Here is a 27,542-nt window from a genome sequence, read left to right on the forward strand (position 1 = left end):
GGTACGCAGAGCGACTAAGGTTCAGGTGCGTCCGCATAGTAAAAGTACGCGGCGCGATAGTATTTTTGGGTGCGTCCCTGCAGTAACAGTACGCGGCGTGATAATGTCTCTGGGTGTGTACCTGCAGTAATAGTACGCAGCACGGTTCAAGGAACAGTGCGTGGGGACACCGTGCGGCAGAAGGATCTCTGCGAGTATACGCAAGAAAGCAGAAGGTGAACTGCGTAGCGACGCAGGCCACAGAAGGGAAAACTGCGTATCTGTCTTAAAATGTTCTGTTGATTGAATTTTTCTGTTGATAAGGTGTTCTGGGTTAGTTCTGTTATTGCTGATCTGATAACTGTAGTGGACTGTAACTTTTATGTACCTGATGATCATTTGATGCTTTATGAAAAGAAGTAGCGGATTGTAGCTCCCTTCCAGGAGAGACTGGAAAACGAGAGAGAGAGAGTTGTAGCTCTCTGCAGGTTGTAGCCTGCGTACTGGTAAAGGACTGCACCAGTACAAAACCATTGTAAAAGAAGTTTCTAATTTGAAAGAAGATAGAGACATATTGCAGCAGGTGGTTTTCACCCACATTGGGTTTCCACCTGACATCTTGTGCTCTTTGGTGTGACTATCTGTTTTTCCTTGTTCATGCTCATTATTTTATGGTACTGATATGCAAAAATAATTCAAAGAACAAATAAGGAAGATTTATTAGATAATACTGATTCACCCCCCCTCTCAGTATTATTTTCAACATGATGTGCTTTAATACAAACATGAAACTTTGGAGATATTCCACCCATTTCACATGTTTGTGGTTTAATTTGTGCTGTTGCATAATATATTGCAGAGAAGAATTGTCCGAAAATAGGACGAATTCATTTCCCAACAAATAGTGTCTCCAATGTTTTAGTGCTTGTACTACTGCATAGAATTCCTTATCATAGGACGAATATTTAAAGTCTGCTCTCATTCAATTTTTCACTAGAATAGGCCACCGGTTTATCCTCTTGACTCAGCATTGCCCCAATGGTTGTCCCATTGGCGTTGCAACGAACTTGAAAAAGTTTGTTAAAATACGACAACCGTAAAACATGTCATTCAGTAATCTTTTTTTAAGCAGCTGAAAACTCTTTTCAGCTGAATCAGTCTAATCAAATGGCTTATTGGCCTTCTTGAGAGTCTCTACCATGGGTGCATAGATACCGCTAAAATACCTTATAAACTTCATGTAAAAACTTGCTAGCCCATGAAAACTTCGCACTTCAAATAAACTCTTTGGGGATGGCCAGTTGACTATGGCTGCAATCTTTTCTGAATCCATCTTCAATTCATTTTCTAAGATCACAACCCCAAGTAAACCAATTCCTTCTTGAAAAACACGCATTTCTTCAAATTTAGCAGCAATTTATTTTGCTGTAATTTTTCTAAGACACACCTGATGTGTCTGAAATGTTCCCCCCTGGTCTTACTAAAAATAAGAATATCATCCAAGTATACAATAACGAACTTCCCGATGTATTCTTTCAACATTTCATTCATCAAGTGCATGAACGTACTAGGTGCATTACTCAATCTGAATGGCATGACCAGCCACTCATACAGGCCCTCGTTGGTCTTAAAAGCAGTCTTCCACTCATCACCTTCTCGAATCCGTATCTGATGATAACCACTTTTCAAATCAATCTTGGAAAAGTAAGCTGCTCCGCTTAAACAGTCCATCATATCATCCATGCGTGGTAAAGGAAACCTGTACCGAATAGTAATCTTATTAATTGCTCGGGAGTCGGTACACATTTGCCACTCCCCTCCTTTCTTGGGAGCCAGAACTGTTGGTACTACACATGGACTTAGGCTTTCCCGAATCAGTCCCTTATCCAACAATTCTTGTACCTATTTTCTAATCTCCTCATTGTCTTTCGGGCTCATGCGATAAGTAGCTTTGTTGGGTAAGCTAGCTCCTGGTATAAAATCGATATGGTGGTTGATACTCTGTTTTGGAGGTAACTTATCTGGCAATTCGTCCGCTACTATATCGTTGAATTCATGCAACATATATTGGATTTCTTCTGGTAAATCCTTAATTTCAGTATGAACTAACACTGTCATGGGTCTCCGTACAACTGCAAATTTAATATCGTCATCTCCCAACTGTTGTAGGAACTCTTTCCCCCCTAGCAACAAGGCTTTTGACCCACTACTTTCTGTTGTAGCTTCTTCCTTCATGGGTACCAATGTGTGTTTGACCCCATCTTTCACGAACTTATAGCAATTTATTTTTCCATCGTGTACCACCTTCCTATCATACTACCAAGGTCTTCCCAGTAGTATATGGCATACATCCATCGGCATAATGTCACATGTCACTTTATCCTTATATCTGCCAATATGAAATTCCACCTCACACTGCTCGTCAACAAGCAGTTGGTGTCCTTTCTGTAGCCAAGACACCCGGTATGGAGTTGGGTGTTTCAATCACTTTAGGACCAGCTTTTCCACCATCTTTGTGGCTACGAAATTATCCATGCTTCAACTATCAATAATCAATTTACAACACTTCTCCTGCGACTTACACACAGTTCGGAAAAGAGCTTTCCGCTGTGTCAGATTAGCTGATTCTTTAGTTGGCTTCAATAAAACTTTATTTAGTACCAAGGCTTCACCTGTTTCAGGCATGTTCTCCACTTCTTGAGGTGGGGCCTCGGTCTCCTCAGGCTGAGCAACATATGCCCCCCTTTGTCCTACCTGATCACTTTCAGGACATTCAAACGATCTGTGCCCCCATTTGTGGCACTTGTAACACTGGTAGGCAGCTCCTCTACCTCTGCCATTAACTCTACCTCACTAGTAAGGCCTGCCTCCCCTAGTGTTACCCTCTTTATCTGTTGACCCTGCAGCTTTCGAACTGCTGCCTTCATCATTGTTGCTGGCAGTTCTGCCTCTGCCATAGGACTGTCCCCTTCCTCGTCTGGAACCACGTCCTCTCCTCGCATTCTGCCTTCTGTTAATTTTTTCTTCCACTTTTAAAGCACTTTGATATGCTTCTTCTACAGATTTGGGAGAGAGAATACTGATCTCGTCCAGTATCTCCATCCGCAACCCATTCACAAACCTCGCAGTCTTCTCTGGGTTGTCCTCGACATAACCTGCTCGCAAATTTACTCTATAAAACTCCTTTGTGTACTCTTTTAAAGTCATTGATCTCTGTTTCAGATTCTGTACATGTCTATGCAGTGCAATCTGATAATCTTTCGGTAAAAATTTACCCTTCAACTTGGCCACCATCCTGTCCCACTTCTTAATCAGTGGTTTGTTGGATCTTTTCTGCTCCGCTTGCACACTGTCCCACCATAGTGTAGCATGCCCCTTCAAATTTGTAGTTGCAAACATGATCCTCTTTTCATCATTGCTCTCTTCACGCTCGAAGTATTTATCTAATTCACTAATCCAATCTAGAAGCAATTTAGTAGATAGGTTGCCATCATAACTTGATAGTTCAGGTTTCAGTTTGCAATTTGCTAACAGGACGGATTTCAACAATCTTATTTCTGGCCCTTCCTCTTCGGACCCATCTGTTGTAGCTATAGTCTCTACATCACTGTCATCGCCATCCTCTGGATCCCTGCACCTTCCTACCTCCACTGCTGCTAGCCAGGCACTTAGGACCCTGATTTCTTCACACAGTCCATCTTCGACTGCTCTCTGAACACCTCTTCCTCTTCCTCTTCTTCCTACCTCCATAATTAAACTTTCTTCCCTAAGGAAAGAACTGCTCTGATACCAAAAATTGATGACACACCCTTCCGCTGACATGGACGCTGCGTGGCAGCTGAACCACATGATATTCACGCGCAGTCACTTAAAGGTTTTGGGGAGGTTTAATGAGGCTTTAATGCCTCCACCGTTCACGAGGTTCTGGACTTTCATGCTGGCACTATGGTTTTGGGTGAAACCCTTTCCCTGGTCATTCACTTGCCCTGTTGGTAACCTAGTTGCTCTGTCCGCTATGGGGTTTGATTCCTGGTTGTGGCTATGGCTCTCAGCCCTCCTCCATTCGTTGGCTCCATCACGTTCTCCCTGCTATGGGTTCATTCTGAAGGCAGTCTGAAACTGTAAAACCTTTACTGTCTACTGGCTTGATCTATTTGTATATGTGGCTTGACTATTAAATAACTGTTCTGGTTTCTCTGACAGGTTCTCGGTTTGTTTGCTCTGGCGATTATCCAGTTTCTTCCATAGGTATCCTTCTTCTCTGATTTCACTTTTTTTATGCTACTATATCTCTTGCTGACAAATGCCGCTCCTTGTGAGCAGTTGTGGATTTATATGGCTCTGTGGCCGTGGCTCTCTGGTCTTTTTGTTGGGGCTCTCGATTCCCGTTTTCCCTCTTGGCATTGCTGTTGGTTCAGGGTTTGTTCAAACCCTCTTGACACTCAGGTAACCTCAAAACTCTCGTTCGTTGTTGCTTCTTTCTGTTATGTCTGCTTACTGTTTAGTCAGGTTATGCTACCCTATCTTACGTTTTCGTTGTGCTGTGCAGGTGGCTCTTGTGCCGGTGTCGAGGGCTCAGACTTGGTGGCTGCCGTATCTCCAGTCTTCGGTCTCAGCCCTTGTTTGAAACGGGTAGGACCGTTCCCTTAAGTTTGCCCTGGTGCCTGTTTGAGGCTCTGTCTATCAATTTAATATATAGTTGTCTTCTCTGTAGGTTATGTAGGATTGTCGTTTTTGTCTTCAGGTCTTCACAATTGTACTCTGTAGTCAGTCTTGCAATTCTTATCGTTTTGTAGTGGTCGCAGTCTTTATATCTCACCCTATAGTCCAGCCTCTATTTTCATTCTTGCCTGGTCATGTTGACCGAGGGTTTCTAGTCCTAGGAAGGGACTCGAAGAAACCTAGAACTATGTGTCTATATATGGAATGTAAATATGGAACAACAGGAACTTGAAATGCTAATTTTCTTCGTCAATTATTTGTGTAACGTTTTCATTACATGTAAGCACATTTAGATAAAAAAGGTTATGTTACTGAATGTTAAATTGTTTTGGTCTGCGAGTACCTTTGGTTATGCACAGTAAAAAGTTGATTTCTGGGTATGCACATAGTTCCTGTTTTCTTTCCTCGCTCCTAGTTGTTTATGCTGGCACAATCTTCATATTCGTTCTCCTTTTATAGTTTGCACTCATGCACATCTACAGAAAATGATTCATGAAACAATCTTTTTGATTACCTGAAAATAACAATGTTTATTCTTTTGGTTTACGCTTGACAACAAACTTTTACAATCTCAATATGTTTCTATTTTTCTCTATCTGGGTAGCAACCCCGTGCCTTCTATGAACTGTCTTTTTAATAGTTTAGGTAGCCTCATTCAGTTGAGGAACTACATGCGATTACATTGCACAGTGACATTTCCTGTTATGTTGTCAAACTTTTTCTTTGTTTTGTTAAACTCACGTTCATAACTAAAAAGAAACATAAATAAAGAAAATAAATTTACAATAGCTGTAGCAGCCTTCTTGGAAAAAGGTTAACAGTAAAATAAATCAAAGTGAAATTTTCTGAAAGGTGCTTTAGGCAGCATGTCCACCTGTCGCCTCGCTATTGAATGCTCCTGCGTCAATGAGTTGTAGGTCGGCTTGATAATAATTCCATAATCAAAATAAAGTCATATCTCCATAAATAATTATCGAGATCGGATAATCTTTATATGAATCCTACACCTCTTGACGAGAGGAATCTAATAAAAATATTATTAGCCATGAATAAGATGACCCACATGAAGTTTGGCCCTAGCTGCCAATTTAACAACATATGGCCCTATAGTTTAAATATAGCTAAATTAAAGTAAAAAACTATAAAGACATAAATATTTCATTTATATGCTATTATCTTTAAAATTCATAAACCTACTCAAAGTGATCCATAATGGAAAAATATTTGTAACCTTAGGTTAAAATTTCTTGGAAATTTCCATGAGTTAATTAAATAATTTGATTCCCTTAGTACTTTTAAATGTTTTAATAATAATAATAATATGGTTAAATATTAACTATTAATATTATAAACACGTGTTTGTTAAATTAAAAAAAACAAATTCGTGATGATGTGAAATAAATGTAAGAAAATTATTTATTAAAAAGTATGTGAAAATTAAAAGTGAGATCGAATTAAATTAAAATAAAAATACTAAAATTAAAAAATAAATTAAGGAAATAGTCCTAATGGCAAAAGCAAGCAATGCAAACAAATGAAATTTGCAAAAACCATAATACTGATCACGAGGATGTAGAGATAATTTTCTCAAAGGCTATCCTAAAGTAAGATGTACAATGAGATATAAAATAACACTTTGGAGTTTTGGTGTTTGGAATAGATTTGCAAATCTAGATCTTGAAGCCCTCTTCTTATGTTGGCTAGAAATTTTTGCAATGTAGATCAAAATGAAATGCTTGTTGCCTCTTACAATTTTCAGAATTAACAATATGGTTTCCAATGAAAATATATGCATATATATATAATATATGAGAAAATAGATGGCTGAAATTTCTCTTTTTATACCATATAATATCTAGCTAATAAAACATATTTTTAGGTTTGAAAAATTATGTATAATTTCACCAATGTATAATTAAGAATATGGTTGGAAAAAAAGGCAATCAATCTATGATTATCTTGATAGAAATTGAAATATGCACAAGGAGCTAGATTTTACACAATAAAAATCACACACTATGATATTATTCATCACAATGGTTACATACATAGGACATAAAATTTTAACCATACAAACTTAATTTTTAACCAAATAAAATTTTAACTATAAAAACTTAATTTTTTCTATATAGATTCAACATAACTTAACTTGCATTTTCAAATAATTTATTTAAATCTTTTGTTTAAAATTTTTGAAAAATATAAAATTTAAACATCTATAGCCAATACTATTTTTCTATTTAAAACATATTTTTTTATTTTTTATTTTTATTTAAAAAACAGCAACAAATTTAGACATTACAATGTGATTAAAATAAACCTATGGACTGGATAATATCTAACTATTCTTCTACAAAATATAATCTTACACTTACTTTTACTTTTAGTCTGAATCTTCTCAACATCACTGACCTCTGGTAGCTATTGCTTTCACCACAGTGGGACTTACATGGGATTTTCGTCCGAATGTTCTTAATTCACTGACCTCTTGCAGTCGTTGGCATTCACAACAATGGGACTTACCACCAAGTACTGAGGATGTTCCCATCTGAGTGATCCAAACACATACTCTCCACCAGAGCTATTTGTCGCTCTTAATATCACATTGAACGATTTCTTTTCCCCAAGCTTAGAGAACTCAAGCTTTTCTGGTTCCACTGAAACTAAAACCCCAGGAGGATATTCAACCTTTGCTTTGTAAGTTGCCGGTCCTTTTGCCACATTTGTCACCCTTCTTTTCAAAGTCACAGATCCTTTCAGTTTTGAGACCGTGATGGAAGGATAATTGAAGTCATGTATCTTATGTTGGCCTGCTGCACATGAGAATGCCTTTCCTGTAATGGCTTTCATCTGCCTTGAATTATAATTCAAACTGCATAAGAAACTGTAGTAGTCTTCCATTTCTAGATCATAGACGAGGCCAGGATTTCCAACAGCATTCGGATTAACATGACCTGCGCCATAGTTAAAAGGACCTGCTATTTGCCGTGATGCATTCTTGATTGGCTCCTTGGTGTTGTCCATTCTGGTAGCTGTAATTCACAAATGAAACCAGTTTATCATCTAATTGTATTTTATTCATTGAGCTTGCTCAGATATGTTTCATCAATTTGTTCGGGACTCGGGAGATGAACCACAGAACCACATTTGATGGGTTGAATTGTTGACAGGAAAAATGAATAGGGAAAATGAATTCCAAATCAATTTTAATCATAGAAAGTCCTTGTTCAGAAATATTTGGGAATTAGATAGAATATACTTTTCATCATTCTTTTATAAGAAGGTTATAAGTTCAAAACCCTGTGCATTAAAAAAATAAAAGAAGATTATTTAGACTATTTTGAATCTGGTTTGTTAGACAGATTATTTAATCATCTCATAGCTAAAATAAATGTGGAAAAACATCTATTGAATTTCAAAGTCAAGAACCCAAAAGAAATATAAATTTACCATAATAAATGAATAAATAGCTGGATTTATATACCTGTAGTCATAATGGCAGATTTGATGGCTGCTGGGCTCCAATCAGGATGTGCTCCCTTTAATAAAGCAGCAACTCCAGCAACATGTGGGCATGCCATAGATGTGCCTGAAAGTACATTGAAAGGAGCATGTCTATTATCGGAGGTAAGATCAGTTATTGGTGCTGCTTCTGAAAATGCTGCAAGGATGTTCACCCCTGGAGCTGTAATATCAGGCTGCATGGGAGAAACAATTAAGAAGTTTCTTTGCAATAGTTACTGTCTTTGACAATGGATATATCATGATGTGAACACTACTTGTGGGGAATGGACTATAACCTTGAGTATGTCAGGAGTAATCTGATTCGGCCCTTGAGAAGAAAATTTTGCCATCACCGGAGCTGGCTTTATATTTAACTTAGTTCTTGCATCAATAGAAGCCAGAGGGGACCTGAATGAGCATAGTTTAACTGCAAATTAGGATTTTCATGTATGGTACTTTGTTGACTACAAACCTTTTTAACATGCTCCTAACAGTTACATTTAATTTACTTACACACTCTAGACATATTTCAAATATTTTGAAATCCGATGAATAAGAATGAAATTAGGAAACCAAATGTTTAATCACTGCTCCATCATATTTCCAAATATTTTAAATATATTTCATCCACTTCCAACATGTTTATAAAAAAACTATCAAAATCTAGACTCCTACACTGTTGATTTGATGTAGTCAAAAACTACTCAGCCATCCCATTTCCAAATTTTCTAGAAATATGCAATCCACTTTTAAAATCTGTATAGAAAACTATAGAAACCTAGAATCCTACACTGTTGATTTGATGTAGTCAAAAACTTCTGCTCCATCCTCTGCATGCAAATGTGTGGCAGGAAGAGAATATGTTTCTAAAAGAATGTCTCGTTCGGTTTTGGGTCCATTGCAGATAATCACGCCTACTCCTCCTGCTGTACGAACTGTTTCACCTTTCTCGAGTAATTCATTGTCACCACGCAGGCAGGCAACAATTTTTCCTTTAACTTTTTCTGGATCTAGAGCACCTTGGAGGCAGAGTTGTCTGCAACATTATTCTCATTAGAAATGTTGAAACTCATCACTATAAAGAGTTGCTTCTTTTCATCTATTTAAATAACCATAATTCTAATCTAATTTTAAGTTTACAGTGAAGATACACATTTTCTGAATTTATGTCCATAGCAAATTTAAGTGAATATCTCAGAATTTGATGGTCAGGGTAGGGGTCAAACAACTGACCTGTCTCCTGACATAAAAATATCCCCACATACCAAATTGTTGTATAAAATCCCTTATTTGCGAAACAAAAAATGCCCTCTGTATACTTAATCCAAATTTTAATTCTTTCTAACAACATCTAGCTTAGCTATTTCTGTTTAGTCTGAAAATTATGAAAATGGGTAATTATGTAGCATACGCATCAGTTTCCTTTGCATGTGGAGCTCTGACATCAGCTGATGATACCAATGGATACATTTTTCCCTTCGGCAGTTGGAACTGGGATAGGCTTAGCCCCTGGTATTATAATGGAAGGGATCAGATTCATATATCAAATTCCATCAGATAGGTTAGCTAAAATTTGATATGAGGTAAAGAGATAAGGTATACTCACTATATATTTTCTGTTGTTTCCAAGAATAGCATGTGAAGGATATTGTCTATCAATGGTGCTTGCTGCCACAGTGATGATCCACGGTGCCACACTTACAACTGTCAAGGGATCTGGACCATCATTTCCAGCAGAACAGACAACTACCTTTCCTCTCTGGACAGCATGGAATGATCCAATGGACACACTATTTTGAAAATAATTAGGAGAAAAACCTCCCAGAGAAATGGAAAACACATCGACCCCATCATGCATCCCCGCATCGAATGCTGCAAGGATATCTGCATCATAGCAACTATAGTCACCGTTATCATCAGGCCAACAAACTTTGTAAGTTGCAACTCTGGCATGAGGAGCTCCTCCTTTTGCAACCCCTTGTGCATGTCCATATAGGCTTGCATTTCTCACACAATTCCCACCCGCTGTGGACAGAGTATGCGTTCCATGTCCACCTCTGTCTCTGGGAGAAAAAAATTCGCCTGTCGCAGAGAAATTCAAACCTCCATATTCAGCATAAAATCCATTGATGAAGTATCTGGCACCAATCAGTTTCCTGCGGCACACAGCACTTTGGAAAGTGATACTTCTATATTACTGTGAAGAGTGCCTATTTTAATCTCAACATTTTCAATCAGATTTGAACTCAAAACTTAATAAGAATTAAATTTCACACAAACAAAATTAAATCTCACACAAACTATAATATCTTTACGAATCACAAATATCATACAAGAATTGTATAACCTTCACATTTTTTTTCACAATTTGTTCTTTTGTTTCTATTTATAAAATTTGAATCTAAAACCTAATAAGAACAAAACCTCACACAAACCATAATATTTTGACAAATTTGTTATAAACTTAACAGAAACAAATTTAAAATCAAGAACAATAAATTTATAACCCAACCAAAAACCTTCAAAATCCTTAACCCAAACAAAAACCTTCAAAATCCTTAAGGTAAAAAAAGGTTGGAAAAGAAAATGAAATACTTGGTCGTAGGGACTGTGTTTCGGCCTCATAAAGACACCTTAGGGTCAAAACTATAAAATGTGAAGTCACATTAAGAACCTTTACATTAAAAATATGTCAAGGAAGATTTAAGTATTTGGTTGTAAAGAAGATTCTCCATTTAAGTCTTTGGTTGGAAAGAAGATTCTAGTATTTGTTTATAGGGACATCGTTATTTGGGTTGGGCTTTGTTATGCAGGCAGCCTACATTAAAACTAATAAAGGATTACAACTGGAAATTACATTGAGAAGTGCCATGCATATTAATCAACATACCTGTTACATTGAGCATTAGTAAATTTTGTTCCATTTTGACAAATGCCCCTCCATCGAGAAGGAATAGGTCCTATACCTGTGTCTCGGAAGCTTGCAGATTCAGGCCATACCCCTAAAACCAGAAGAACAATAACATGAATATTTAACACCAACAACAAAATTAAAATTATCTTAATGTATCTTATCAAGCATACACTGAACTTTTTTTAGATTATTGGGGAGCTAGTAGCTACCAGTATCCAGGTGAGCAACTATAACATCTTCCCCAAATTTTGCTTTTCTCCATAGTGACTGCATAGGAATATTTTCATTCTCAGATTCTCCAGCGCCTTCTTCTAATCCAAGGAATCCCCATGAACGAGTTGTGTGTAGACTTCTTGCTCTGTTAGGAAATACAGATATTACCTGAGGGAGTTCTGACAACAGCAGCAACATCAATTCAGTTAGAAAAAATCTAAAATTTTGTGTCTACGAACTGTGCAAATTATGGTTTAGTGATGAGTAATTCACCTGAGAGAGCAAGAGCTTCTTCTTCTTCCAGAGTAGCAGCAAAACCATTCAAGCTTCTGGTGTATGAGTAGAAGATAGCGTCCTTGGCTCTCTGCTTGCTGCAGATTTCAAATTCAAATTTCCTAGGTTATCCAAAATACAAGCCAAAAATATATTTTAACTAATTATCCCATTTATCAATGGATTGATGCATGCACCATTACTTTCCTATTAAAGATTGCAGAAAATTGAAGATTCCATTTATCCATGGATTGATGCATGCACTATTACCTTCGTAATACAGATGCCAGAAGCTGATGGTGAGAACTCCTAAATCCTCAGTATGAAGTACTCAATCATCCATCTAATCCATTATACTTTATGACTAATTTATCATAAAATTTATTATTAAATTATCTTTTTACTGATAGAGCAGTATATTGTTAAAATATTTCTTTAGATTTCATTAATTCAAATCTTACTAACCCTTGTCATTCAAAATACAAACCAAACTCAATTACCTATTCCATTATTCTCACACATATATAATTAAAGTATCTAAAATCAAATAAATACAAATTTTTAAAATACACTGGAACTAATTATCCCATTTTTTCATGGATGGATGCACTATTACCTTCCTAATACAGATCCCAGAAGTTCATGATGAGAATCAGCTACCAGTTGGTGTTGTAGATTCTCGTCATACTGTCCTCCCAAGTACACCACATAGGACTGTAACAGACAAAATAATGATCAATAAATTATTCCCACCATTAGTTAAAAAAATAGAAACATGACAGAGAAATATTAATTTAAAATTGAAATTTAATTTCAAAAGCGTTGCATGTGAAATCAAAGATATGGTGTTTTTGATAGGTTATAGTATCTTAAATTGAAATTGAATTTAAATGGGTTGTATGGTCTTTTTGATAGGCTATAGTATTGTAAATTAAATTTAATTTAAATGGGTTGTATGTGAGATGAAATAAAATAAAAAGAGGTTTGGAATTTTTGATAAACTATCGTATAGTCTCTCTGGTATATATATGTTTTTACCCTTTAGCAAATAAGATTGAATTGAGTTGAGGTTTAATATTTTTTTTTATTGATTTTTTTCCGTGTTGTATTATAATTTTTTTATTATATCTATTATTTTTATAATAGGATAGGTTATTTTATAAAAAAATAATTATAAAAAGTGTTTTTTAAAGTAAAAAATATATGATAATTTATTAAACTTTCTTTATATGTGATATATGAGAGGGTCCAAATATTTAGTCAGAGTGGGCAAATTTTAAACACCGTGTAAAAAACTAATGACTGGTTTACTTCCTTTACATTTTGTTTGATGAGAATAAAATGATATCCAATAAACAAGATGTAAAGTCAATAAGTCAGTCACTGACTTACTGCATAATGTTTAATATTTGAGTGTATTTATTGCATGGAGAGGCATTCTCCTCATATGAAAGACATTTTCAATATATTGTTATGTTATGTTACTGTCAAATTACATAAAAATAAAAATAAAATCAATAATTAGTAATTAGACCAGATCCATTATTCTAGATTTATAAAGCACTTAAAAAATCAAATATATAGAAAATAAAAATAAAATCAATAATTAATAATTAAACTAGATCCATAATTCCAAACTTATAAAACACTTAAAATAATCAAGCACAAATCTTTTCTCAAATTTTACACTAAAATTAAAATAAATCTAAACTAATATATAAAAAAAATAATACCAATTAAATAACTATAACACCCTCACAAATCCAAATCCTACCTAAATTTAAAACAGAAAACAATTCACTAAATTAAAAGAAAATTTTAAATAGCAATAATGTATATTTTATAACAAAATAATCTAGTAAACCTCTTAATGGAAAAGAACAATATTGAAAATCAGCGTGTTTAATGTTGGAAAAAGCAGTAACTTACCCAAAATCATTCTTAACATTATCAATTCAATTATAATTCAATCAGATCAAAAATCGATTCACTCTGAGGATTCTGAATAAATTAAATTCAAAACAAAGATTTTTCACTCTGAGGATTCTGAAAAAATTAAATTCAAAACAAAAAACTGAAGCAGCATTCATCATCTATCAAGAACTCCCTGCATGTAAAATTAGCACAGAGTGCGAGATATTTCTTCTTGCCTTTTTAGCGCCCACAGCTGAACCTGTGAATGATAACAACAATACAAGAAGTATAAACGAAATTGTTTTCTCTGCCATCTTCTGGAGCAGAGCTATTGCAGAGAGTTTCACACAAATGCTTTGAAGATGTGTGTCCAAGTTCCGATTTCTATATATGAAAAGTGGAACGAGAATGACTAGTTATGTATACCATATCACATGCTAACAATTTGTTTTGAGCGCAACCTCTCATCTCAATAGTTCAGATCTGTATGAAGTTGTTAATAACGATGCATTAAACTTTTAGTTTCAACTATTAATTTAAACTATTAGTTTGTATTAGACCAAAGAACACAGGGAGAGCATCAACCGTTAAATTGTTAGTTGGAATTAGATCACAAAACATTGGGAAAAAGGATCCTCTGGATTTCTATATCTTGCGAGGCCTAACAAAGCGGAGGGGCTGAAGATCCATCCCTTTCTATCTTTCGCATGTCACTGTACAAGACCTAGTTATCTTTCGCATGTCACTGTACAAGACCTAGTTAGTTTCATGTAACTTACTTTCATATATATATATATTATACAATATAATATAATTTGTAACTTTAATTTTATAGTATATTCTTTCATGTGCTATGTGAACATTAATTTTTTTGGTTTCAAATTGCTTTGCTTCTGACAAGATGACAAGCCCTCAACAAGTTCAAACTACAGAAAATAAGATCACATACCATGATAGAAGAGAAGGTTAAAGATACAAAGAGTTTGCGATATTCCAGGCCAACATAAAAACAAAGGGAAAAACATAAGTCCAAAAGTCACCCATTAGGTAAAAACACCCACTTGCATGGAAACCCCAAGGTGCAGACCATAGTGAACCCATGGGGAAATTAAAAGAACATCACTACACTTGATCCATACAAACGTAGAATATTGGAAACAAATATCAGGGTTCAAAAGACAAGCTTGTCCTAAGAGGACGCTATCCCAAGACGTCAAAGCATATTAGGTTATAGGCCTTAAGTGCAAAATGGTGACACCTACTCCCTGCTCTTACATCTCCAAAAAAGTTCTCAAAATTATGTGGCATGAACTCTATAAGGGCATTTTTTCAGCCTTTGGTCCACAAACTAGTAACTTAAGTAGGTAAGTGTAATTTTCAGAATTTGAAATTGAGATGGATTCCATGCAATCCTAGAGCACTACCCCTGCATCCTCAGAGACATGTGACCTCTTCTCAGTAAAAACCATAAATATTGCCATAACTATGCAAACGTCTAGCCATGTGTACATTTGACACTGTCAGAGGGAATAATCTCACCAACAGTTGGGGAGGAATCTTAGCACAACATAAATTTTTGGTAACGACAATACTCTTCACATGATAGAGGAACTATGGGAGGCTTAACATCGTAGTAAATGAAGAATAAACTCGTATGTGTGATGCATGGGGTAGGCTAGCCATGCCACCCACCTATTAATGTAGTGGGAGGCGACAAGGTCGCGGGAACCATCCCAACCTCCATTTCCATGTGTTCATTCACCCTCATCATGGGTAGACTATCAACATCTAAGATAAGTTGCAAGGATACTTTCCAATTAGGTGTCTCCCATTCAAACGAGGATACAATTATACAAGTTTTGATATCCTAACACCCCAAAATTTCCAGGGAATCAACCACTTTATTTCTAGTTTGTCTTGAGTGTGAAGCAATGACATAATGAATAGATCAAAACAATGATTGTATATGAGAGATGAATATGTTCTGTTAGGGTCCAACCCTAACCCCCTTATTTATGTAATAGGATCGAGTCATAGTTATAGTTAAGTAAAGAGTCAATAAAGGCCATATTAATAATTGTAAGTGGTTAACTCGCACTTAATGAAGGGACCACAGTTAGTTGCAAATGGGCCATGGTATTAGATAGATGGTATTAATAAGAACCATGGTATTGCATGTATGAATCCTATATAAAGGATAAGAGACTCCCCTCAAGGGGCATCGTGTCTTATTTTGTAATTGAGCTCAACTCTATTGGAGGTTGCCCACTCGAAGAGGCAAGTGAACATTGCTTTCTGAATAATAAAATACTTGCTGTTATTTCTCATTGTTCTATGTTCTGGGTATATTTCTTCGCATATTTGATATTTTGATATCGTCTTGCAGGTTAAGAGCATAACAAGTGGTATCAGAGCGCTTTCCAGGGCTGGTGGGATCTCCAATTTTTAGCAATTTTTTTTTTGGCTAGAGACGTGTTCCGACGTTTTTAAACCACGGGATCTGTCGTTGAGCGCATAAACCGACAGATTTGGAGAGGCATGCACGTAGGAAATACAAGAGGTGTTCATGCTTGTTGGACTCCATTGTAACCCCTATGGGTACCCCTTCGAGTAGTAGCGCATTAGATAGAACCGCACATTGACTGTCTTCCAAGTACCTTCTGGGTATATCGAAAGCCCCCTAGCTCCCTTGAAACCTCGCCATAGATAAACTGTTGGCCGTCTTGCTGCTACAGTACACCGAGAACAACACTCGGAGAGACTACTCACGCATACGATAGGGTAGTCAGGTTGTATGGCTAAGGGTATGGTTGATCCTCCTTGGTTAGTGCCCTGAAAAATTGGGCCAAGTACTACTGTCAGACCCTTGTGTATATCGCGATCTGTAGCACCTGACACTCCTGGAGACCATAGTTCCCTTCTCTATCTCTCGATCACACATAATCTTTGCCAGATCATATCTCGCAGGTGGGGTTTTGTCGCAACAACAACAATCAGTTCCGCTGTTCAGATCTATCAGATCAGCCATTCAGATCTATCAGATCCATCAACTCCGCAGTAGTAATCAGTTCCACCATTCAGATCTATCAGATCAGCCATTCAGATCTCTCAGATCCATCAGATCTGCCATCCAGATCTAGCAGTTTGGGCTCTGTAGCCGTCGCAACAATCAGATCTGCCATTCAGATCTGACTAATTATGTGGGTTCCCATATCTGGGCGTGATTTTCGTAGGACTTTGGGCAGCATTGAAATTTCTGGGATTCAGCTATTGCAGTATTCCTAAGCAAGGAGTAAAACTCCGTTCGGAGTAAAAAACTGGAGGTCTACATGATGAGTTCTACGTGGAATGTTTTGTCAGTGGTCTCAAAGAAGCCATCCAAGCCCACGTCTGCCTACACCACCCTAGCTCATGGTTGCATGCTTTTAGGATAGCTCGTGAAGAAGAACGTGCGTTAGCGGCCCAGTCCAATCACCCAAATTTCATCGCCAAGGGTCGCCCCACACAGGCTCAAAGAACTAGCCAAACACTCAAGGTTCAAAAGGTGTCACCAGCAGAAATGGCGGAAAGAAGAAAGCAAGGATTGTGTTACTACTATGATGAGAAATACTCCCCCGAGCATAAATGCAAGGAGCCCAAATTCTTTCAAATTGATGCTACTGATCACAGTTCATCGGAAGACACCCCACCACTTGAGGAACCAGAGGAAGAAGAGGACAACTAGTAGGACAATGTACTTGAAGAACCAATTATCTCGCTGCATGCTTTGGTAGGGATTTCTTCTCCCCAAAATCTCAAAATTAGAGGTTTTATTAAGCATCGCCCAATAGTAGTCTTGATTGATAGTGGCAGTACACATCATTTTATCCATCAAAGAGTCGCAGAAGCAGTGAATTGTTTTGTCCGAGCAGTTTCTAACTTCCAGGTCCAAATCGCTGATGGGCGGACAATGAAATGTGAAGGCCACTGTGAAAATGTCAAACTTCAAATGGGGGATTATTAGTTAAAGGCCCACATGTTTGCCATACACATGGGAGGGTGTGACATTGTCCTAGGTGCTGAATGGCTTTGCACACTTGGCCCAATCACAATGGATTTTCAGGAGTTATATATGAGCTTTAAGCAGAACAACCACACACATACCCTCCGCGAACTCCAAGCAGGAGCTCTCTCTATCATCAACGCACATCGGATGGAAAAATTGTTAGAAAAGGGCCACCATGGAGTTATAGCCCAATTTAATGCCATCCAGGCCTTCGAACCCAATTCTCTTCATATTCATTCTCAGATGCAATAGATCTTAAACAACCATCTGCCAGTCTTTGACAAGCCTCATGAGCTTCCATCCTCGAGAGGGGAACATGATCATAGCATTACTTTGGTCCCAGGGACCCAACCACCAAATTTGTGCCCATATAGATATCCGTTCGCCCAAAAGAATGAAATTGAAAAAATAATCAAGGAACTCTTGTAAGCAGGTGTCATTCGTCCCAACATTAGTCCTTATTCATTGTCGGTGGTCATGGTGCTCAAGAAAGATGGCGAATGGCGTATGTGTCCAGACTTCAGGGTCCTCAATAAGTTGATAGTCAAAGATAAATTTCCCATCTCGGTTGTCGATGATTTGCTGGATGAACTAAATGGGGCTCAATTCTTTACTAAGCTCGAACTTCGCTTAGGCTACCACCAAATTTGCATGAAAGAAGTAAACATTCCAATGACTACTTTCCGAACTCATGAAGGCCATTATGAGTTCCTGGTCATGCCATTTGGTTTTTGTAATGCCCCATCCACTTTTCAGAGCCTTATGAACCACCTGCTCAAACCATATCTAAGAAAATTTGTCCTTGTTTTCTTTGATGACATCCTCATCTACAGTCGCACCTGAGCCACACATCTTCAACATGTAGATTTGCTCTTGCAACTTCTCCACAAGCATAAATTATTTGTCAAGATGTCCAAGTGCTCTTTTGGCATGGAAGAAGTTGAGTATTTGGGCCACATTGTGGGGAGTGAAGGTGTTAGGGTGGACCCCAAAAAGATCCAGGCAATGCAATATTGGCCTCAACCAAAGACCTTGAAGAGCTTGAGAGGATTTTTGGGTCTCACAGGCTACTATCACAAATTTGTCCACAATTATGGTTGCATTGCTAGGCCCCTCACTCAACTCCTCAAGAAAAATTCATTCCTTTGGAATGATGAAGCACAACAGGCCTTTACAACTCTCAAACATGCCATGTGTTCCACTCCAGTCTTAGCACTACCCGACTTCACCAAATCTTTTGTGATTGAATGTGATGCTTCTGGTACGGGTATTGGGGTGGTCTTAATCCAAGAAGGTTGACCCTTGGCCTTCACAGGCCAACAACTAAGTGGGAAGAATCTGAGACAATCTACCTATGAGAAAGAGATGATGGCCATCTTACATGCAGTAGATACCTGGCGACCATACTTATTGGGGCGACGTTTCTAAATCCGCATAGACCATCAAAGCCTTAAATATTTTTTAGAGCAACGCCTATCCTCACCACAACAAAATAAATGGCTCGCAAAAATGCTAGGATATGATTATGAGATAATTTACAAGAAAGGGCGTGAAAATATTGTAGCAGATGCGTTATCCCGCCAATTTGAGGAGGAAAGTACCCTGCTCGCAATTTCCCTTCCCATTCTAGAATGGATTGAAGAGGCTTGCAAGGAATGGTTTTCACATCCCTGGCTCTCCCAACTCATTAATCAATTGCAGACAGATCCAAATTCCACAGCGAGTTACTCGTGGTAGGATGAGATTCTTTGCTACAAGGATAGAGTTGTAATATCACAAACATCCACCCTCAAAAGCCGCATTTTGGTGGAGTTGCACTCATCTCCCATTGCAGGACATTCAGGCTTTCAGAAGACGTATGCTCGCACTCGAAGATCATTTTTTTGGACAGGAATGAAAAAGGACATTCTTACTTTTGTAGCTAAAAGCAACGTCTGTCAATGCCACAAAGGAGATACAATCAAATCCCCAGGCACATTACAACCATTGCCCATCTCGTCCTCAATCTAGACAGAGGTTTCTATGGATTTCATCACAGGTCTTCCAAAGTAAGGAAACAAGTCAGTCATCATGGTGGTTGTGGACAAACTTTCTAAGTAGGCTCATTTTTGCACACTACCCCACCCTTTTACACCGACTTTGGTTGCTCAATCTTTCATGGATCAGATCTTCAAATTGCATGGCATGCCCACTTCCATTGTGTTTGATCGTGACCTGATCTTCACCAGTAACTTTTGGTAGGAACTCTTCCGACTACAAGGTACCCAACTACAACTCAGTACTTCCTATCATCCACAAACTGATGGTCAAACTGAAGTAGTCAACAAATGTCTAGAGACCTACCTTAGGTGTTTCACTTCAAAAAAGCAACATCTCTTGGTACAGTGGTTATGTTACAGGGAAAAGTGTCTACTCAGAACTGCTTATCACACTAAGGTGTGATAGCTACCTTAGAAACAAACAAAGTAAAGCTACTTTCGTTTTTCCTTTATAAAGTATAGATAGAGAGGAACAAAGAAGACCAACCTCTGTCTTGCGCTAATCTCCTGGTTTGATTCCTCTCTTCCTTGATAGTCTTTCGCTACTTGTTCCCTTGCACGACCAGCTTCACAGAGTACCTGTAAGATCACAGTAGCATAGAACTATACAAAGACATGGATCTATAATCATAAACAATTTAGGATCAGATGTAAATTGACCATACAAATGCAGAAAACATAAATGACACAAGAGTATGGAGGAAAACTTGAACAACTTTTATTGATAAACAAGAAAAAACCAAGAGGAGTTACAACCAGTTGTTCTGACCCAGCATCAACCTCTCAGCAAGGAAGCCCCTCTTCACCTCATACAAAGCTTATATCACCCAACAATCTGATGTTTGTCTCAAGAAACCAACAGCAATTCCTTACAATATGTAAAATTCCAGCCTCTGGATCTCTGGGATGAGGGATCCATATATAGATATCTGTAAGGGAGTTGAGTCAGCTTGTGATTTGATTAGTGTCTTCCCTCTGATAGTTCTTGCTTCCACTTGGATATTGATGATCTCTTACTCATCCTTGGTCGAATTCAGAGAGGCAAGTGTCACAGGAGAAGTTTCTGGAAGCTTCCATTGCCTCTCCACCTTGCGGAATGACACTGCCATTTGTCATTTCTCGCCCATCGCACCCCATAGAGGGTCTTTTTGAAATGCAACGCACCCACACAGTGTACTTAGGTGAGATGCAACGCACTTGGCTTGTGGAGCAGCTGAAATGATCATGTTTTGACCAATTCTGAGCAGTTTTTCATGGAGAACTTTTGAGAGAAGCTGTAATAAGCTTACCTTGTTCCTTTAGGGGTTAGAACAACACTTTTAGAGACTTAGGAGCCCTTGGTTTATGGACATTTCATGCTTGGGGTTGTAGTGCCCAAAAATGTCTATAACAGTTGCCCCTTAAAGCATGAGGTCGTTAATCTTTTGATGTCGGGTGAAATGCTTTATTATGAGGATCCGAAGTTCTTTCAAGCTGGGAGGAGACCTATAATAAGATAAAAATACAATACATTATCTTCATAATATTTTCATGATCTAGCTGAGGCGGGAATTCCCATGCTCAGCTTTATAAATTCATTTTCATGTACATAAGACAGACAATCGTCTGAGTGTAGACTGATGATTCTGATAGAGCCATCATCCCTTTGATTGGATGATTATCTGTGCAGCAATGATGTACATTTGATGTCTTTATTTTCCTGAATATATATCGCAGCCCGGATGGATGAAACTAGATTCGGGGTCTTCATTCTCGTTCGATCTTCACTCGGAGTACAAGTCTATCCATGTGAGGAATGTTCTGGAGTCGAACATGGAAAGACATTGCTTGATTACCAGCCAATGATATAAGTTGTTAACAAGCGCGAGAGGAATCACCGATAATGATAATGACCCTCAAGGTACTGCAATACAATTCATGTGGTGTGAATAAAGGACTTGGCGTCGAACACCACGAAAAATATTTCGGTCGAAGGTCATTGATGTAAACCTGTCACCGGAAGTGAGAAACTTGCCATTGAGGCATGCAAGCTTCAAAGTACTGAATGGGGTGTTCCTAGATCAACTTCTTGGATAATGAGCTGATGTTGACAAGAAGTGATCCATCACAGGAGGGCCTTAATGAATCCCACATCAATGACATGGAACGGAGCAAATGATTTTAATGGAGGTGAAAATGATCTGGTGATATACGGTTCAGGGTGGCGGTCATGAAAGAATGGAGTATAAATGTATTGTAGTGGGTGAGACACAGGTGAATTCTCTGAATGACTTCTCTTGAACATATCGGCGACACTGACGTGATGGATTGGTAGCATTAACCCCAAATGTGGATGGTATGATGGGAGCATGGTGATGTGACCGGTGAATGAAACAACCCAACCCGACTTGGATGCGGAGTGAAAGTGTCATGTTCAAGAGCGACTTGCTACCAACAAAGTTTCTTCAAGTTTTCTTCCCAATTTTTCCCCAGTCATTGCTGACCAGTAGCTCTTTATTTTTATCAAGCTTGAGGAGGATAACATATTATTGTTCTATAATTTTCCCTTCGGGCAAACCCATCGCTATGTTTTAACGAGCCTAGCAATAGTGAAACTCGTTCTCGTCTATAGACAAGTTTGTCGCTATTAAAATTTTAACGAGTTTAACGACAAAGATAACTCTGTCCTTTTCAATTTTAGAGAGTTTAAAAAGGAACGTAAAGGAAACTCCAAAATTCCTTTTTCGTCATCTAATCCCTTAAGTCCGAAAAAGTATAAAACAATACAGAAGGGATGAATTTTCAATACTTTTAACGAGCCGAACAAACAAGCGCTCGATCTTTTTGTGTAATAATCCCTCAGGTTCAAAAAGATTAAAATTTAGAGGAGGGATAGCACTTCCGGTCCCTTTAATGAGCTAGAGAGGCCAATGGCTTTGCAATCTTTTCATATTTTACGAGTCAATTGAAAAGAGCTTAAGGGAGACTTGTATTTTGAGGAACGAGTGATAAAATGGGTAGCAACTGATTCCAGGTAAAGTTTGGAATTTTCCAATCACGACAGTGTTACAAGGATGGCTAATGAGATCACTCTTCGCAGCTGTTCCTAAAAATGGGTAAACAATCAAATGGAGGTGAATGATCGGCCAATGCAAAAGTGGTGGTGACAATGCAAACACGACCAAGGCTTTAAAGGCTGAAGTATTACATTCACGATGGTTATTTACCGGAAAATTGGTTCATTTTTTAATGAGCTTAAACTCTGGAGGAACATGTGCTCATTTCTTATGTTTATTTTTTAACGAGCATGAAGTCCACGCTAAAACTGCTTAATTAATCCAGTCGTGTAATAAGAATGTCCCATTTAAAATGACAATTTTTAGAGTTTTGCCCCACATCCTTTCTTTATGCAAGTTAGGAAACGACCAATCCAAAAAACAGATAAATGATCGCTCTTTTCTTGCACTCCAAAAGGTTTGCATGCCCCCAGGTATAAAACAGAGTTTCAAGGTCACCCTTCAAATCACCAACAAAACATTTGTTTTATCAGGAAAGGTACACCTCTTACAGGTTACCAAAGATTGTTCTATTCATGGCATAAACAAAACACTTCTTCGGCGATGTTTATCGAAATAAACAAAGGTGAGTGACAATGCCTGCCAACCCTCATAACTTTGAAAAGAGAATCTTATTCCAGTCCAACTCCCTCTTCCAATCTCAGACGGGAGTACAGAGGTCATATACTCTCATGGAAACCTACCATATACCTGAAGTTTTCCTACCGAAGCAGACCAGGGTGCATGCACCCTGGGTTTCAGTCATGTCCCCTGAATCACTCGCGCTGATCGGGCGGACGGACTGGGGATTGAGACATTTCTTGCGTGAAAAGACCATTCAGGGATGGTATATGACTATTTTCTCTGTGTGATCCGGGAAATGTAAGCTGGTCTACGAGCTTGACCACTCTTCCTTCGTGCGGAAAACACATTACTCTAAAGAGTGAGGAGACAATTGCTCCCATGCAATAAATATAGTCTCGTCCAAGGAGTAGATTATAATCCAGGGGTCCTTGAACTACCATTACGTTCATTTGAACGGTTTTCCCTCTCAATGTTATGGGTACATTAGGAAGGATCCCTAACGGTCGACTGGTTCCTTTGTCAAAGCCTGTTAGATTTCTCATCTCAGGCAAAAGCAATGGCGAACCAAGCGCTTTCCAAGCAGTTGAGGAAAGGATACTCACAAAATCCCCTTCATCTATGATGGTACCAGCCATAACCATTCTATATATTTGAACAATGATTCGGAATGGTATACTAGTTGGTAAATGGGGTCTGCCTAGTTGATTCCAATCAAATGAGACAACTAGGTTGCTTGGAGGTGGGACCGAATAGACGGCCGGGTACGACTCTGACGAACTTCCTTCCTGCCGTAAAGGAATGGGTAAATTTCCCCCATGTTCATTGGAGTCTATGCTTACGAAAAGAATTTGGACGGTGTCATACTTGTTCTCTTCGGTGACTGTATCATCTGAAGATGGAACCTCTGAAGGCAAGACCGGGTCAACTGCCACCTCGACCTTTTGACTTTCGTCTGGTATGGGTTCAGATGGTTTGTCTTCAATGATATATGCTTCAGCCGACCACTTGAGCGGGCCAACCGGATTTTCAACTAGTGACGGACTCGGCAAGAGTTTTTTTATATCCAGGAGGAAGTTGTAATGGTGAAACCGGATGATCGTCCAAAACTCTTTTAGCCTCGTCTAAGAAGGGACAATGGTGGACAGCATGATCACCTTCACACAGTTTACAAGGAAATCTATATTTTCCTTTTTGTCCTGGGGCTTCACTTTCACTAGTCGACGGTGTGTTTTCAACATGATCATCAGAGGTTGACGACACCTAGTTGTGCAAACGAGGAGACCAGTCCCTTAAGATCCGAGGGATGCAAGGACAATCTCTATGATAGTGGTCTCCTTTGCAAATGACACATGGCGATTTAGGCTTGGTCGGTGAAGTGTGTGGATTATCACTAGATGATGCTCGTTTGCCCCCATTCGCTTTTGGCTCCTTCTTCTTCTTCTCTTTCTTGTTCTTTTCCTTCTTCTTCTCAGGTACTTGACTTTTGGCTTTACCAGCCCCATCAAGCGAAGAGGAAGGAGGAGAGGAAGAATTGGAGGAAGTAGAAGGTTGGTGGGTAACTCTGGAATCGTCTAGTTGCTGACTCGATTGTTCAGGAATTGCAGTGTTCTGAATGACAAAGGTTGAGAAGAGCCATACATGCAAGCCGATTGTCAGTCCTGGAAGCGACAATGTGGCCATATGGGGTGCACCAACATCTCCCCAAGATGAGAAGGGACTAGGATTTCCTCCAAGGGGAATTCCTTGGTTGGTGGATTCCATTTTCTCAACCCAAGATCAACGTAGGAAAGGGTAATGAATATTCCGTTTAAAATAAATTTTAGACGCTCTGACACAACTTGTTTTTTCAATTTTTAAGAGTCGAGAAAAAACGAAAGATGACTCTAGTCTCCTTCGATTTTTAATGAGCCTAAAGTGACAAGTGCTCAGATGGACCTTTTCCGTTAAAGAGTCTGAAAAGGAACGAAAGGGACTGCTCTGGAAATCTAGGTAGAGGGATTACCAAACCAATAGCAAAACTGCAGAATACTTTTTACAGTACGGCAGTCAATCTTCCCGAATGCTGTGTTCAGTGCATTGCGATCGATAGGGCGACAGACACGGCTTCCTATGGATAAAGGATTAAACCTATTGTGGTCTCCCAAAATATACTCGACGGTACGTGGGAGCACAAGTCCGTACTGGCACTTATCGTCTGAAAGTGGAGGAATCACCCAACCGTCAGTGAGAACAACAGTTACCAGGCTTTACGATGCCGGAATACATCTCTAGCCTAGACTTCTAAATGTTGTGCGTTAGGTTCCAAAGCGTTGTTAGATTCATTGAATTTATTTTATAGTTGATCTTGTTTATGAAGTTTGCCTTTCAGGTTCACCGCGAGATGAATGTAATTCCTAAAATTCAATCTAAGATGATAAACAATCTTGTTATCTTCTTTGTGCAATGAAAATCCTAGCTACTAAGGAAAGAAAGACAGAATTCTTTCACAAAGAGCAAAGAGCACACTCTAAATGCACTTTCCTAAATCAAACCAATCAGACTGTCTAAATGCAAATGCACATGCATGTATTTGTTTTTGACTTTCTTAATATATGAATGATAAGAAGAAAGTTGATGCACAAATCTGAATTTCTTTTCAAGCGACAAATATCAACAAGTTTCCTTTCGAAATAAAAAATGGAGACGATCACAACACCTTACGATTTTGAAATGAATACTTGTTTTTGACACTAGAAAAATCACAAATTCAGACCAAAAACAATAGTAACAAGATAACCGACTATCAACAGCAATCAAACTCTTTCCTATGATTGAAATCGACACTTTCGACACTTTTTAATCAAAGGACGACAGTACGATTACGCTACTTTTGCAAAGGAGAACTGAAAATGACTCAACAAACACACAAAAACATTTACAGTTCTTTTGTACAAAGGAGGCGGAATAAAAACAAGGAAAAGGGGTTTCAAACAGAGATATAATGATCACAGGTAGCAAAATTCATGAATAGAACTGGAAAGAATGAATCACAGAAACCAAAACTGCACAAAGCCTAGCCTGATCAGCGCACCTGTAACACAGGGAATTTGAAATGCAGCGCACCTTCTACACTTGGGAAGTGCGTTGAATTTCATATTCTCAAAATAGTACCTGTGCTGGGCCAGAAACGAGACTTTGCTTGGGTTCCGGGTCATAGTTTGCAGTTCAGTTCATGGGTTTTGGCCAAGAAAAAGGTAATTAGTAATTCAACAATCAGGGGTAGATCTAAGGAGGATCTAAGAGCTATCACAAGGGCAATCAGAGAGTTTGTGAATCAGTTGTTTAAATCATAAACAGATCCCAGAGATGGACTGAAGTGGCATTTATCTACTTTGCATTTTCTATGGCAAATGCAGTTCGAATGCTACTTGGCATGACTTCAGACTCCGTCTGTAAGTTTATGAAATAGACAACAAGGAAGATAAACAAACAAACTAATTCGTCCCCAGCGGAGTTGCCATTTTGTTACAGGGAAAAGTGTCTACTCAGAACTGCTTATCCCACTAAGGTGTGATAGCTACCTTAGAAACAAACAAAGTAAAGCTACTTTCGTTTTTCCTTTATAAAGTATAGATAGAGAGGAACAAAGAAGACCAACCTCTGTCTTGCGCTAATCTCCTGGTTTGATTCCTCTCTTCCTTGATAGTCTTTCGCTACTTGTTCCCTTACACGCCCAGCTTCACAGAGTACCTGTAAGATCACAGTAGCATAGAACTATACAAAGACATGGATCTATAATCATAAAAAATTTAGGATCAGATGTAAATTGACCATACAAATGCAGCAAAAATAAATGACACAAGAGTATGGAGGAAAACTTGAACAACTTTTATTGATAAACAAGAAAAAACCAAGAGGAGTTAGAACCAGTTGTTCTGACCCAACATCAACCTCTTAGCAAGGAAGCCCCTCTTCACCTCATATAAAGCTTATATCACCCAACAATCTGATGTTTGTCTCAAGAAACCAACAACAATTCCTTACAATATGCAAAATTCCAGCCTCTGTATCTCTGGGATGAGGGATCCATATATATATATCTGTAAGGGAGATGAGTCAGCTTGTGATTTGATTAGTGTCTTCCCTCTGATAGTTCTTGCTTCCACTTGGAGATTGATGATCTCTTACTCATCCTTGGTCGAATTCAGAGAGGCAAGTGTCACAGGAGAAGTTTCTAGAAGCTTCCATTGCCTCTCCACCTCGCGGAATGACACTGCCATTTGTCATTTCTCGCCCATCGCACCCCATAGAAGGGATTTTTGAAATGCAATGCACCCACA

At 38.4% G+C, this 27,542-nt stretch overlaps 1 protein-coding gene across 1 annotated transcript in view; it reads right to left on the minus strand.

Moving 5' to 3' along the window:
• Window positions 1–7,173: 7,173 nt before the first annotated feature.
• Window positions 7,174–27,542, minus strand: part of LOC149173672 (subtilisin-like protease SBT5.3) — a 78,739-nt gene continuing 58,370 nt past the window's right edge. Inside the window, exons 2-11 of the mRNA XM_089426794.1 lie at window positions 12,222–12,319; window positions 11,606–11,703; window positions 11,329–11,511; window positions 11,096–11,207; window positions 9,812–10,361; window positions 9,617–9,714; window positions 8,996–9,241; window positions 8,502–8,613; window positions 8,186–8,399; window positions 7,174–7,733 (exon numbers count right to left, since the gene is read on the minus strand). Of these exons, the coding sequence (XP_089282920.1) occupies window positions 7,174–7,733; window positions 8,186–8,399; window positions 8,502–8,613; window positions 8,996–9,241; window positions 9,617–9,714; window positions 9,812–10,361; window positions 11,096–11,207; window positions 11,329–11,511; window positions 11,606–11,703; window positions 12,222–12,319 (2,271 nt within the window). The remainder of the gene's footprint in view (window positions 7,734–8,185; window positions 8,400–8,501; window positions 8,614–8,995; window positions 9,242–9,616; window positions 9,715–9,811; window positions 10,362–11,095; window positions 11,208–11,328; window positions 11,512–11,605; window positions 11,704–12,221; window positions 12,320–27,542) is intronic.

This window comes from Pinus tabuliformis, chromosome 4_2, assembly GCF_031772625.1.
Source record: "Pinus tabuliformis cultivar Carrire ecotype Pingquan chromosome 4_2, CPIR1, whole genome shotgun sequence".
NCBI lineage: Eukaryota > Viridiplantae > Streptophyta > Pinopsida > Pinales > Pinaceae > Pinus > Pinus tabuliformis.